Source organism: Malus sylvestris, chromosome 16, assembly GCF_916048215.2.
Source record: "Malus sylvestris chromosome 16, drMalSylv7.2, whole genome shotgun sequence".
NCBI lineage: Eukaryota > Viridiplantae > Streptophyta > Magnoliopsida > Rosales > Rosaceae > Malus > Malus sylvestris.
The window spans coordinates 26016804-26031639 of record NC_062275.1 but is presented as its reverse complement, the minus strand read 5'-3'; the positions used below and the strand labels follow the sequence as shown (position 1 = coordinate 26031639).

The window sequence follows — 14836 nt, the reverse complement described above, 5'->3', positions numbered from 1 at the left end:
AGGAACGGGAAGAAGTTGGAGCGCAAGGATGGGGAAGTTTGTGTGGGGAAGTTGGAGTGAGACTACTACAACAACTGTTTCAAATACACTTTCCAACTCTTTGCTCGTCTAATTTGTGTCATCTTTTTTCTCTCCTACCCCGCGTTTTTACCATTTTATCCCTATTTTTTTTATATTTTTCTTTTTCATAACTGTAATTAAAGGGTTAATTTTGAATTTTTGAATGTTTCACCGTTTTTGTCTTTTGATTTTATATATATAGATTTTATCATTTCCATTTCCAAATCATTTTTATTAGTTTTCTCAAAATTAATCCTCCCCCTTGAATTTCACAAAGAAAAACTTCCCGTGCAGTTTTCTCTGGTTTTTCCGACTCGTTTAGATTTGACTGCGATTCCTTCAAACCCATCATGGCAACACGCAATTTGGTGGCCGATTTCAACAACGAGACGGCGAACAGGGGCTTGCAGTTGGATTCTTCAGATGGGTTTACTCAATCGATGACAACTGGATCGTCACCGTCATCGTCTTCTTGTCGAGTCCCTCCTCCATGCCGAGCCTCTTGACCTCCAAACACAACCTTTTAAGGAGCCTGATCTCAGCTACCCATTTGCCCAGTGACGTTGCCTGACACTCCTGCCAAGCTTAGTGGGTATTGGTAACCGGATGAACTCACCTGCTTCATCGTGATGGATTTGGGGCTGAGGAAGCTGAGAGTATTAGACAATGATAAGTTTTCCCAGGAGATGTGGGGTTGGGAGTGGGATTGAATCTGGTGGATCTGGGAAAGGGTGAGGTGGTTTAACCTGATTAACGACAATTGTTCTTGGTGCTGCTTAGAGAACCCATCTCAAAACACGGATCATCAAGGAGGTGGAGCAACCGTCGTTGTAGAAACTGGGCTGGTTTGGGAAAAAGAGGATGTCGTAGGAGGAGTAAGATGAGGTAGAAGGGAGCAAAGAGAGGAAAAGGGCGGAGAAATGAGGAGCTGCGGTGGTGATGGGGTGACAGTGGAGGCGACGGTGGTGAAGGGCCCAAATTGAAAAATATCTTTTTTAATTTATAATATTTTAAAAATATTTCTAAATATTAATTTTTTATTATTTTTATGTTCACATGGCTCATTCTTAACGTCCATATCAACAAAAATGTTGACCCTATATTTGCAACATCATCTTTTATTGCCCAAACTAATAGAAAATTTAACGAGGGGTCTAACATTGCAACAAATTCATTAGTTGATGTATTACATTGTAATGTTTAAGATATGATATCCACACAGTTTTTTTTTACTTATCATACACCTCTTAATTTCCGGCCCTCAGATCGAATGAATTGAACAAAATCAAATGACATAAATTAATCACGACTGTGTGAGAAGTACGAAATGGTATGTAGATATCACACTCTGTATTTAAAAGATGAGGTATGAGTTTATTATATGATCCAAAGTTAAGAGATAAAAATATAATTTACTTCTCTTAAAAAAAAAAAAAATTAGTTGATTAATTATTATGAAATTTTGTAATGGATTTTGGTATATTTAAATGGCTTTGGTATTTCTAATGTGCTTTGGAATATTTTAATCTCACTATGTTTATTGAAGTAAGGTTTTTCTTAGTAGTTTAAAATTATCAAAGTAACTCTTTTCTTATCGGGATGCTACTCAGTACTACAATCTAGTAGTATTCCTTTTTAATTGGAAGTGAGAGATCTTAGGTTCGAATCTCGTGGATGGCGAATTCGATACCAGATTATGTTACCCATGGTGTGGCTTAGCCGAACTCCCTCTCCCCTTAGTGTAAAAATATCGATGTACTAAAAAAAAAAAAACTCTTTTCTTATCAGGTTGAAATGTGATACCTGCTGATAAAACAATTAAGAACTCAGAGTAGCTCCACCGTATTCAATAGCCTGGTGGATCGGCTGTTGCTCCAACCCAATTGCCCCAGCAAGCAACTCCAGCCCATGTGAGCAATTGGGCTCGGGAGGGACCCGAGTGAAGGGCCTGGCTTGAATTGGTGGCCTAAGAGCCTGAGGCCACATGATGCAAGGCTGACGTCAGCCACATTATAAAATTAATAAAAAAATATAAAAAATAAGTAACCAATTAATAAAAAAATCTGAAAAAAAAAAAGATTTAATTTTTCTATAAATATCTTATCATTATCTTCCACCTTACACTACAATTTTATATTTTATCAAATACTTTGGATTGTAATTTCTTATTTAATGAAATGTGGTACAACGAGACTGATTAAATATCATATCCGAAATTTGAAATAAAATTATTTTTTTATTATTTTATAAAATAAAAAAATACTAATATTTTATTACATATTGTCATGGCTATTCAGTTTAGAGATGGAGATGCAAAAAATAATTACTGTTCATTAAATGCAGTTACGGTTCATTGTAGGCTATTCAATAGAAAGTTGCCCTAGGGGGCCTTGATACGCTGGAGTTGCTCTCATTATTAAACGGGTCCTTAACGTGTGATCTAATAACAACCTGTTAATTAATGGGTTGACCCAAATCTATTATTTTCATGATGTTTCGAGTTGGGTTAACAAGTCGTGTACGAAATTGTTACTTCTAGTCTAAGGAGAGGCTTTGGGTTTTGTTGAAGTGTAAGAGGGAGATCACGTGCTATAGCACGTGCCATTCATATTTTTATATTCCATAGTCCAACCACCAATTCGGTCCTTACTTCCAAACACCCAGCTGCAACACCACCAACAAAACCCCTCTTCCGTTTTCAGGCATCACTGTCCCTATTAAACCTTTTACCCCAACCCTAACCCTAACCGTCTCTGTCTGTCTGTCTGTCTGTCTCTCTAATATGACCACCGCACAACCCACCAAGAACGGCTTCGTCAACGCTGCGGAAGCTGACGCCCAGCCACTCACATCCGAAACCACCCCCGCCCCAATTACAGTGCCCGAGTCCGACCCAACAACAGATAACAATCCGGACCAAAATCCCGAACCCGAATCTGGTCCCAATTCGGACACCGGGGCTGCCACTACCCCAACGAACGTCGGCAACGATTCCACCTCAATAGCTGATAAACGATGGCCGGGTTGGCCCGGGGACTGCGTGTTTCGGCTAATTGTGCCGGTTCTGAAGGTCGGTAGCATTATTGGCCGCAAAGGCGAGCTCATTAAGAAGATGTGCGAGGAGACCCGAGCTCGCATTCGGGTCCTGGACGGCGCTGTTGGAAATCCTGATCGCATCGTGAGTTTTTCCTCGATTTCTTCCTTTCTACGGTTTGCTTTTTTGTGTTCTTCTTGTGATTGCTCCATGGTGCTACTTTTTAACCGTTTTATGGTTGTTTTGAGATCTAGGGTTTGTGCTTTTCAGCTTCCTTTGTGTAATCCTCTGGTTAATTGTGGTCTAATGACTGTTTAGGGTCACTAATTAAGCTTTGTTGTTGCTAACAAGTGGGTGGGGAGATTAAATATTGAAAATTTAAGTTTGAATTTTGTGAATTTAGTTGTATCTGTGTCACGAGGTAACAGAAACCCTAAAAGTGAAGTTAGTTTAATATTAGCATTTGGTTCGTAGGTGCTTAGGTGTTATTGCTTAGAAAAGGCTATGAAAGGAATGATCTTTTGAGGTAGGGGTTGAAGTTTTGTTTTCGGGTATTGAAGAGAAACCGGAACAACTTGAAATCCGAGAACGGGGCATAGTCAGTATTAGGTGCTATGTGAAGATGGCCCTCTGTTATGTGATATTCTTTGCATCCAGCTCGTAGTTTTGTTCAATCATTCATTGTTTAGTAACAGACATATATAAGATCTTTCTCGAATTTTTAAAGAAATCAAGATATATGACAATCACAAATCTGAAACGAGACTTGATCATTGTTGAGTATTCTGCTATGTGAAGATGACTCATTGCTAGCCTAAGTCATTTGCTTCCATCTCATAGTTTTACTCAATCACTCAATTTGTTAATGGGGGCATAAGATGAGAATGACAATAAGTATCTGGTATTCTGCTATGTCAAGATGACCTATTATAATGTGAACTCTTTTGCATCGGGCTTGTGATTTTGTTCAAATTTCAACCACTCAAAATATAGTAAGGGCCATAAGATGAGTAACTATTGGGAAGTTTTATAAATATCTAGTTATAAAACTAAATCTTTGTTTTTAAGCATTGTTTAATTGGCATTTATAAGATTTGATGCCTTCCTAACAAGTTTCCACGGTTATCAACATCACGAAGGCATATCAACTTCCTTACCAACTCATTAGTCCTGATTAATTTTCCAAATATCGCCTTTTTTCCTTGTATGCTTGAACCAATCTCTAGTTCTGTATCTTGTATTCCTGTTGAAGTTCCACAGCCCCAAATGTTAATCTCAAAGTGGTTCATCACTATTTTATTGGCTATGAAGCTTCTTTCTACTTGCTTGTGTGATCTATCAGTGTGTGATGCCATTCAACCACAAAATGCCTATAGTGATAACTTTCTATGCTGCAATCTTTCTAATACACATTTCTTTATAGGTGCTGATCTCTGCAAGGGAAGAGCCAGAGGTACCTCTGTCCCCTGCAATGGATGCTGTAATAAGAATATTCAAACGTGTCTCTGGATTAACTGAGAGTGAGGGGTCTGGTGCTGCTGGAGTTGCATTCTGTTCCATCCGGTTGTTGGTAGCATCTACCCAAGCAATTAATTTAATTGGAAAACAAGGATCATTAATCAAATCTATACAAGAGAGTACCGGATCTTCTGTGCGAGTATTGTCTGGAGGTATGCTCTTATTATTAAATGATACACTTTTTTCTATTTAGTAAAATTCCAATGGTTGAAAATATCTACTTATTTCATCATTGTTTCCCCAATTCTAAGGATAATGTGTTTCATTGCTTATTTTATGATTTATAGCTAAAGTGGTCAGATTGGTTATAGAATGAACAACTGAGAGAAGGGCTTACTTATTGGAAATTGGAACTGAAATGATAATTAAGTTTCCGTATTTGTTTTTTTTGTTTTGAGTTACTTCTGTGCTCCTACTTATCGAGGCTTAGCTTTTCCATTGATAATTTGTAAGTTAAGTGATCATGCTAGTGAAGATAAGTATGTTATTGTTCTAGTATGGTGAGGAGTTTAACATACATTCTTCTCCCTTTTCTTTTCCTGGATCTGAGTTGTGAATCAGTTTTCTATGGTAGAGTCCTTTAACTTCAGAATGGATGATGCTTTTACTTATAAAAAAATTGCTATAGCTTTATTTTTGAAAAACAAGCGTTGGTCATATTTGTTATCCCTGCTAGAAATACTCTGTCATGTTATTCATTGTCTTCAGATCCCTTGTTTATGAAACTAGTGTCTATTCCTTTTCTTCCCCTATTCACATTCCTTATCCATGTCAAGTGCCCTTGCCTCTGTCCTTGCTATGAAGTTATAAACCTTTCTTCCTTCTCTGATACCTTATTTTTATTTTGGCAGAGGAGGTTCCATCCTATACTGCTGCAGATGAGAGGATTGTTGAATTGCAGGGAGAAGCTTTAAAGGTTCTCAAAGCTGTAGAAGCGGTAGTGGCTCACCTGAGGAAGTTTTTGGTTGATCATAGTGTTATTCCGCTTTTTGAGAAGACGGTAAGCTTAATTCCCACTGATGTCTGCTGTATTTTCATTCTTTGCATTGCTGTGTATTAATTACTGGATCGTGCATCTTTAGCATTCGACAATCTCACAAGAGCGCCAACCAGATACTACCTGGGCTGACAAGTCGTTGCTGCATACTGCTTCTCAAACTGGAGTGAGCACTAATTACCCTCTCTCATCAAAGAGGGAGTCTTTGTTTCTTGAACGTGAAACTCAATTGGAATCACAACTCCCTTCTGCTGGAATTTCACTTTATGGAAAAGATCTTTCTATTTATGGAAAATATCCTTCTATTTATGGACAAGACCCTTCTGTTTACAGGCAAGGGTCTATTTATGGACAAGATCCTTCTCTTTCTTCTATCCGTTCTTCGGGAATTGGTCGTCCCGGTGCTCCTATTGTTACTCAGGTTGGTTGTTCTAACTGTTTCACATTTTAGCTAAACTTCGTACTGCCTTGTAATGAGCTCATTTGGGTCTTCACAGCATGCACACACACAAGGATGGTTGAACTTGACTCTAACTTTTATTTAAGTTAAATGGGGTCAACAGTGTTGTATATCTTGCTTTCTTAGAAGGATGCTGGGGGATCCTTTACTGTCTAGACCTTGATTTACTTAGTATCAGTAGCAATATACATGTCTTGTTTATAACTAGAGTCTGATAATATGCATATACAATTAAGGCTGTATGTCTTACCAAATGACTCTACTATTTGGAGTAAAAATTTCTTGATGTATAACGTCTGTAAAATTTGTTGTCAATTGGAAATACTAAAGTGTATCAGATTGCATCAGGCCTGTGTCACGTGCATCAATTTTTGCATTTATAGTCTCGGTAATATTATTTTATCTGTTTCATTTTATAATCAGATTGCACAAACAATGCAAATTCCTCTATCTTATGCTGAGGACATTATCGGGGTTGAAGGGTCAAATATTGCATTCATTCGTCGCAGTAGCGGAGCCATCTTAACTGTGCAAGAGAGTAGGGGACTACCTGATGAAATTACTGTAGAAATAAAAGGCACCTCATCACAGGTTCAGATGGCTCAACAACTGATTCAGGTATGCTTCCCAATGAGTATTTCTTTCTAATATCGAGGAGGCAAGAAGCTATAAACAAACTGTTTATTTATTTTGTTTAATATAGACCTATTATGACTCTTTGAGATCATGAAAGATTAATTCATATGTTTTAGTTACAGAAGGTGAAATTTTTTTCAAAAAAAAAAAAAAAAAAAAATGTTGCATATTAGCATGCTGGTGGAGATGAATTTTTGACAAGTTATACACATTGAAGAATATGGAATTTCAATAGGGAGGAAAAGAGTGAATCCCGGCTCGGAAATTTTAAGAATACTTGGTATCTTATCTTGTGTGTTTTCAGGAGGTTATAAACAGTCGCAAGGAACCAGTTACAAGTAACCATGGCGTGATGGATACTGGATTGAGGTCATCCTACTCTCAGTTAGGTGCTCCATCCTACCCATCATCGTCACTACCCTCACAACCCTACGGCGGCAATTATGGATCGTCTGGTCCAGGAGGAGGCTACAGCATGTTTAGGCTCTGAATTAATTGGTAAGCAAGGACTAATGGTGGCTTTTCTGCTTTGAATTGAGTTATTTCCAAATGATTCTAATCAATGAAAACTTAATGTTGGAGGTAGTATTTATAAAGTTGCCAAGAAGGGGTCGGGGTCCCGTTTTGTCATCTGAATCATCAGATTCGTTGTGTTGGTAGCTTTCCAAGGTAACTAAGCTTGAAAGGGATATAGAAGACTGTAATGAAATAGTAGCGGTTTTCGTGTTGCTTCATGAGCATTTGAATATTTATGTTTCATTTTTTCAACTTTTATCAAACTTTGGATTTGTAATCCTGTTCTTGAATAAAAGCATTATTCTAGGCTAGTAACAAATTAAGAACTCCAGTTAATAAATTATCCATCACCACAAAAAAAAAAAAAATAAAAAAAAAAAAAAAAAATCCAGTTGTGGATATTCTACTTGTCTTCATGTATGAGATGAGGCCAAATACTAATATTTACTAAATTAAAGAAAGAATACAATTGTAATAATAATTTTATTGTAATACGCTTTATCTGAACTGTGATTTAAAATTAAATAAGATAATTAAACAAAAGGTACCTGAAAAAGCGAACAGATTGTTAATTTAAAGGATTCAGCTGGAACCATGAAGAGAATGACATAATGAAACTAATGTATATGATTAGAATACCTGTTTCTTAAAGTTAATGTTTTAGTCTCCACTGTTTTAAGGTGTTCAAAGAGATCCTGGATGTAAAGCCTCAAATAACCCTCTTGCTACCCCCCTTCGTCCGAGACTAGTTCTCGGACCTTCGAGTAGCGCTTGAACTCCTCGAGCGCTTTGAATTCAACAAGTTAAGAATACTGGAGAAAAGTCGTTAACATGTCCAAAAATTTGGCTCTCTGAAATTTCCCTGCAAAGCAAATGCCTTCAGGAAAAAAAGAAAAAAAGAAAAAAAGAAAAAAAGAAAAAAAGAAAAAAAGAAAAAAAGAAAAAAAAAAGAAAAAAGAAAAGGATGTGATGAACGGAGGAAACATCAACCGTACGATCCCGTACAGCACAACCAAAATGTCAAGAGACGATTAACACAAGAAAGCTCAAGAAGCGAAATTTAGCAGGAGGATCACAAAAGTTCATATCCGCACGGCTTTAAATATTCTGAGCTGGATGATCAATAAATCCAACAAAACAAGTTAAAATTATTCCAAGTTTCTCAAATTTGCCAACATACAATCAAAATTCTCTCAGGGTGATTTTTATTTCAGGCTTAATTACTTTGGTCCCCCTGAAGCGAAACAAGAGTTAACTCTGTCTTGTGAATGACAACAACTTTTATAACGTGGGTACACCGCAACAGTAACACCAAGGATACATTGTCACATGTCACATGTGGAGAGAAACTTGTACGCATCATTATGCACATGGTCGTGTGCACTATACCGTGGCATGGAAATCCTCACGGTCATCTGTATTTGGCTGGAAATGAACAACTATTAAATAAGTATTTTGTTGAGGAATTCCAATAAAAATAAAAAGAACATAAAATTAAAGCAAAAATGACGAGGACATGATTCCTCAACAACATAGATAGCTAGATAGATAGATAAGACTGTATATAAAAAGAAACGCCTTGTTTGTTCATTTTCTCTCAAATCTTAGAACAATGCCGACGTTGAATCTGTTTACGGACGTGCCGGTGGACGGAGTGGTGGCCTCTGACATCCTCAAGGACGCCACCAAAGCCGTTTCTAAAATCATTGGCAAACCCGAGTCCGTGAAGTCTCTCTCTCTCTCTCTCTCTCTGTCTTCGCTGTCGTGTATCCTTTTTGTTCTTGCTGTTGGCATGCACATTAAGCGTTCAATGACAGTACTCAATGAATAGTAATGTTTTGTTTCCCATGCAATTCAATATTGTATTGGTGTTGTGTATTTATGTTTCTGTTTGGTTCCGTGTTCTTCAGTATGTGATGATTTTGCTCAACGGGACTCTGTCGATTGCATTTGCCAGTACAGAAGAGCCAGCTTTGTATGGAGAACTGATCTCCATTGGGGGCATTGGACCGGGTGTTAACGGCAAACTGAGTTCAACCATTGCAGAAGTTCTGGAAACTAAGCTCTCCATTGATAGCTCCCGCTTGTATGTCAAATTTTATGACGTTGAGGTGAGCCCATTTACTTGGTTTGTTGTATTGGATTGCTGAATTTCGCAGCTGCACTCTACCAGTACAGTAGAAATGTAGAATACTACTCTTCGTATTGCATAGCAACATGAATTACCAGTGGGACTTCTGGTTCTCGAGGTAGAGCAACTTATCTCCACATCCATGCATAATTCCATATTGTGCTTCCCCTTCCCCGAATCACAAGAAAAGAGGAGAAGCTGCCATTTCTCACAAGGGCATTCACAACATTACTCTAGGAAGCTTTTGCCGTAGCGCAAAACCACCATACCAGAAAGGGACCGGTTCTGAGAAGCTTTACCAGATTAATTCTTGTATTTTCATTTGTCGTAGTGAAATTACGCTTGGCTAAGGTAGGTAAAGTTTAGTGGTAAACGGGCCTTTCAATAGATAGTTCGACCAAAACAAATATTATCTGATGTTGATTTATTACTAACGAGTCTGTATTATGCTGCAGCAACGGTCCTTCTTCGGGTTCAACGGCTCAACATTTTGATCACCGCTCTTCTTTTGGTAATATTTTCATCAAGTTCTGAATGCTTATGCTGGCAAATGGCCTTGTTAGTTGTTTCATCCCTCAGTTACAATTTTGTTCTTTTATTATATCAAAGAAGTCTTCGTGTTTAAAAATTCAAACGACGATATACCTATTACCAAAGCATAGAGGAGGATGCGCTCACGTGCGTTTTTAAATTTTTTTCACATTTTTCGCAAATTGTAAATTAACTATTATGAATTTTGTTAATGTGCTTTGGTACTTTTAAATCGGTTACGGTGGTTTGGACATGTGCAAAGAAGACCTACTGACGCTCCGATTAGAAGATGCGACTATGGGACAGAGGTTCAGGGCCGAAGGGGTAGAAGAAGACCTAGGAAAACTTTGGAAGAGACTCTAAGAAAAGACTTAGAGTACTTGGATCTAATGAAGGACATGACACAGGATCGAGCACAATGGCGTTCTAAGATTCATATAGCCGATCCCACTCAGTGACTTGGATTTTCCAAGTCTCCAACCGAGAAGTTTTCCTCACTCGGGAAATTAAGGGAACACTACCCCAACCTACATGCTCCACTCAGAAAGCTTCAACTTACAAGCTTCAACAAAAGAAAATTCAAAGAACTTAGCGAAGAAGGCTTTGGTGTATTTAACACAATACGTTGAAATGAAGGAAAGCTTATTTATTGATATCCCCGATAAGCTACAAATATGTACATATACATGAGTCAAAATAAACACACAAGAGGGAGCCTTCACAAAGGTTGCTTAGGAGAAGTCTCAGCAGTCGGTAGAGCCCCAGAAAGAGAAGGCACCGGAGGGGGATCATTTGGAGCCTCAGTACTGGACAGAACCCTAGAAGGAGGAGGCATCAGAGGTTGATCATTTGGAGCTTCATTACGCGGTACAGCCCCAGAAGACGAAGGCAATAAATGCCTTTGGAACAAACCCACAAATCTCTGATGATCAAGTAAAACCTGACCATCAGTTTCCTTCATCTGGTCAAGCTTCCTCTTCATGTTTGTAGCATAGTCATGTGCGAGCCGGTGCAACTGTTTATTCTCATGCTTGAGCCCCCTAATCTCTTGTTTGAGACTCATCACTTCAGCCGCTAATGATTCAACTTGGCGGGTTCGAGCAAATAGGCGTTGGGCCATATTAGACACAGAACCTGCACACTGAACACTGAGAGCCAGCGAATCCTTAACAGCTAACTCATCAGACCGTTTGGAAAGTAGTCTGTTATCTTTGGGAGTGAGAAGGTTCCTGGCCACCACCGCAGCGGTCATATCATTCTTCATCACGGAATCCCCAACGGTAAGAGGACCAGTAGGGGAGACGAAGGATGGGCGCCATATGTTGTCTGGAGAAGGCGGGGCTGCCTCTTCAACAAGGTTCAAGTCAAAACGACGGTCGGAGGGGCCAGACATTTTCAAAGGTGTTGAAGAGAGAAGAGGTCGGACAAATCAAGATCTTAGAAGTGCAAGAATGAAGCTTCTACTGGTGGAGATTCAAGTGTGCTTTGGAACTTAATGCCAGCCCCTATAAAAATCTGCACTCGACGGAGCTTCAGAAATCGAAGAGGCGCCTGCTCAGAAATCGAAGAGGCGTTTGCTTTCTCAAAAGCTGGGCTGCTTAGAGATCACGAGGGTTGATCTCAGAAATCGAAGAGGCGTTTGCTTTCTCAAAAGTTGGGCTGCTCAAAGACCACGAAGGCCGATCTCAGAAATCGAAGAGGCGCTCGCTTTCTCAAAAGCTGGGCTACCCAGAGACCACGAGGGCCGATCTCAGAAATCGAAGAGGCACCTACTTTTTCAGCCTTGTCAGCACCTGTCACACGCACACTCAGCTTTGCGGAAATTATAGGCATTCTGTCAAAGACTTCTGGGGAAGTAGAAAACACATGAATCTTACTGTTCAATCACCCACTTCCCACACGCAACAATAGCTCATGGGTACCACAGATAACTTTGCCAAAGTTCTCTGCCAAAGTTGAGCACGTGAAGCTTGCAGCTCCCACTACATCGCTCTGACCAAGAAGGGTAAAAGAATAGCAATTTTAACACTCCCAACAAGATTGCTTGCTCCAAAATCGAAGAGGCACCGCCCTCCGAATCTCGAGAGCCAGACTCCCAACATGATTACTTTCTCAAAAATCGAAGAGACACTGCTCCTCGAATCTCGAGAGCCAGACCCCCAGCATGATTACTTTCTCAAAAATCGATGAGGCATCGTTCTCCGAATCAATCGAAGAGGCGCTCGCTTTCTCAAAAGCTGGGCTGCTCAGAGACCACGAGGGCCGATCTCAGAAATCGAAGAGGCACCTACTTTTCTAGCCTTGTCAGCACCTGTCACACGCACACTCAGCTTTGCAGAAATTATGGGCATTCTGTCGAAGACTTCTGGTGAAGTAGAAAGCACATGAATCTTACTGTTCAATCACCCACTTCCCACACGCAACAATAGCTCATGGGTACCACAGATAACTTTGCCAAAGTTCTCTGCCAAAGTTGAGCACGTGAAGCTTGCAGCTCCCACTACAGTGCTCTGACCAAGAAAGGTAAAAGAATAGCAAAGAAACAGCACTAACAAAGTTTAGACACATAAATTTTGAAGGTCTAGCTACCATATTATTACCCACAAGGGTAAAGGAACAGTACCACTGCTGGATAATTGAAAAGTCCCTGTGTGTCAACCTCTGTGCTTCGTGGCAAGGTAGACTAGCAAACATGCCCAACCTTTACTCACATTCGAGAAAACACTCCCAACAAGATTGCTTGCTCCAAAATCGAAGAGGCACCGTCCTCCGAATCTCGAGAGCCAGACTCCCAACATGACTACTTTCTCAAAATCGAAGAGAGGGTAAAGGAACAGTACCATTGCTGGATAATTGGAAAGTCCCTGTGTGTCAACCTTTGTGCTTCGTGGCAAGGTAGACTAGTAAACATGCCCAACCTTTACTCACATTCGAGACAACACTCCCAACAAGATTGCTTGCTCCAAAATCGAAGAGGCACCGCCCTCCGAATCTCGAGAGCCAGACTCCCAACATGATTACTTCCTCAAAAATCGAAGAGACACTGCTCTCCGAATCTCGAGAGTCAGACCCCCAGCATGATTGCTTTCTCAAAAATCGAAGAGGCATCGTTCTCCGAATCTCGAGAGCCAGATACCACAGACCACTTTTTCAAAGTGCTCTGACAGAGTTAAAACATGTGAAACTGGCAGCTCCCACTACCGTGCTATGACCAAGCAGGGTAAAGGAATAGCATTACTACTTGTTGTTAGGGAGACTCCTATATATGTCGACCTCCATCCCCAACGGACAAGCAGACCTGCAAAAATGCTCAACCCTTCATCATATCTGAGAGGGCACTCCCAACGAAGCCTTTCGAAATATTCAGCTTTCTTTCCCCCCGATAATACCTCTGCAAACAAGCTATACTAGAGCAAGAATATCTCATATCATCAGGGTTAAAAGCAAGAGTATCCCATATCATGCTTTTTCCCTGTCTTTTCTTTTGGCCTTGTTTTTACCTGCAAGACAAGGAGAAAGAGAGCAATCAGTCAGCACTTGGAATCAAGCTTCCAGCCAGGAACTGACTGCCTGGAACCCCTTACCTGATTACTTACCTGGCATTGCTCTCGAGTACTCATCTTCAACATCTTATGTTTCCAGGGAAGATTCCGCATCTGCTTGAGGAACAGATAGGGCAAGTGCGAAGGATACAAGGAAGCATGTGGAGACAAGCGTAACAGCACACGTGCCGATACATCCATTACTCTGTCAAAAGCAAAAGTATCCCATATCAGCAGGGTGGAACGTACTCTAGATTTGATGGACTTGTTTTGACCCTCAAATTCTTCAGTCGGCCTTATACTCTGGAGGAAACCAGAAAACCCTCCAGCTCAGTTCAAGAATAAGCCTGTGGAAAGTTACTTCTTCAAAAGCAAAAGTATCTCATATCATCTCTTCTCATTTTTCTTCTCTTTATCCTTCATGCTGCTGCAAGATGGGGAGAAGGTGAACAATCAGTCGGAGCTCTGATTGCTTACCTTGTCTGTCACCTCTTTCAGCAGACCCCCTAGCTCGGCGACTTGGGGGACTCCTACTACATGGTTTGTATCGCGCTTGACCAAGCCTGAAACTACAAGTAAGCTTCAAGTGAAATTGATACATTACCTTGTGCATCTCCACCAGTTAAAGATACCACCCCTGGATGGAGGAAGAGTACTTCCAGAGAAGATGCCACATCTACCTATGAGACGGATAAGGCAAGTCAAGACGACACCACACTCCGATACTTAGAAGTTTCGTGATTACGAGATCATTCTCCCACAATATTTCCTAATGTCATTTGTACTAAATCATTCACTTGTACTCACTAAAGGAGAGCTTGAACCTATGTACTTGTGTAAACCCTTCACAATTAATGAGAACTCTTCTATTCCGTGGACGTAGCCAATCTGGGTGAACCACGTACATCTTGTGTTTGCTTTCCTATCTCTATCCATTTATATACTTATCCACACTAATGATCTAAGCAATCTAGCGAAGATCACAAAAAGCGACCGTTTTCGCTACCTAGGATCTATCTTGCAAGAGAACGGAGAATTAGATGGAGATCTCAACCATAGAATACGAGCTGGATGGAAAGAGTGCATCCGGCGTGTTGTGTGACCGTCGTAGGCCACTGAAGCTCAAGGGAAAATTTTATAGGACGGCAATAAGGCCAGCGATGTTGTATGGCACAGAATGTTGGGTGGTGAAGCATCAACACGTACACAAAATGGGTGTAGCGGAGATGAGGATGCTTCGTGGGATGTGTGGGCACACGAGAAAGGATAAGATTGGGAATGAGGATATCCGAGGTAAAGTAGGAGTAGCCGAAATTGTAGGAAAGATGAGAGAAAATCGGCTCCGGTGATTTGGACATGTGCAAAGAAGGCCGACTGACGCTCCGGTTCGAAGATGTGACTACGGGACAGA

General features: G+C 40.2%; 3 protein-coding genes across 5 annotated transcripts; 2 read left to right on the top strand and 1 right to left on the bottom strand.

Annotated features, from left to right (window-relative positions):
- The first annotated feature begins 2698 nt into the window (after positions 1-2698).
- On the top strand, positions 2699-7547 carry LOC126607571 (RNA-binding KH domain-containing protein PEPPER-like). 2 transcript variants are annotated; one of them, XM_050275214.1, is made up of 7 exons: positions 2699-3238; positions 4518-4764; positions 5464-5612; positions 5695-6030; positions 6493-6687; positions 7010-7203; positions 7292-7547. In XM_050275214.1, exons 1-6 carry the CDS (start codon positions 2843-2845, stop codon positions 7193-7195), a joined length of 1509 nt encoding a protein of 502 aa, XP_050131171.1. In that variant the 5' UTR covers positions 2699-2842; the 3' UTR covers positions 7196-7203; positions 7292-7547. The 2 variants fall into 2 exon arrangements, with proteins under 2 accessions (XP_050131171.1, XP_050131169.1); XM_050275212.1 differs by having other exon boundaries at positions 7010-7547.
- On the top strand, positions 7292-10115 carry LOC126607573 (uncharacterized). The gene is made up of 3 exons (XM_050275217.1): positions 7292-7374; positions 9132-9332; positions 9808-10115. The coding sequence occupies exons 2-3, from the start codon at positions 9138-9140 to the stop codon at positions 9844-9846; spliced, it is 234 nt and encodes a 77-aa protein (XP_050131174.1). The 5' UTR covers positions 7292-7374; positions 9132-9137; the 3' UTR covers positions 9847-10115.
- Positions 10116-10295: 180 nt separating this feature from the next.
- LOC126607572 (uncharacterized) lies at positions 10296-13001 on the bottom strand. Of its 2 annotated transcripts, none has more exons than XM_050275216.1 (2): positions 12802-13001; positions 10296-12584 (listed from the first exon to the last, which is right to left on the bottom strand). In XM_050275216.1, the coding sequence occupies exon 2, from the start codon at positions 11274-11276 to the stop codon at positions 10602-10604; it is 675 nt and encodes a 224-aa protein (XP_050131173.1). In that variant the 5' UTR covers positions 11277-12584; positions 12802-13001; the 3' UTR covers positions 10296-10601. The 2 variants fall into 2 exon arrangements, with proteins under 2 accessions (XP_050131173.1, XP_050131172.1); XM_050275215.1 differs by lacking the exon at positions 12802-13001 and having other exon boundaries at positions 10296-11676; positions 12195-12675.
- Positions 13002-14836: the final 1835 nt, after the last annotated feature.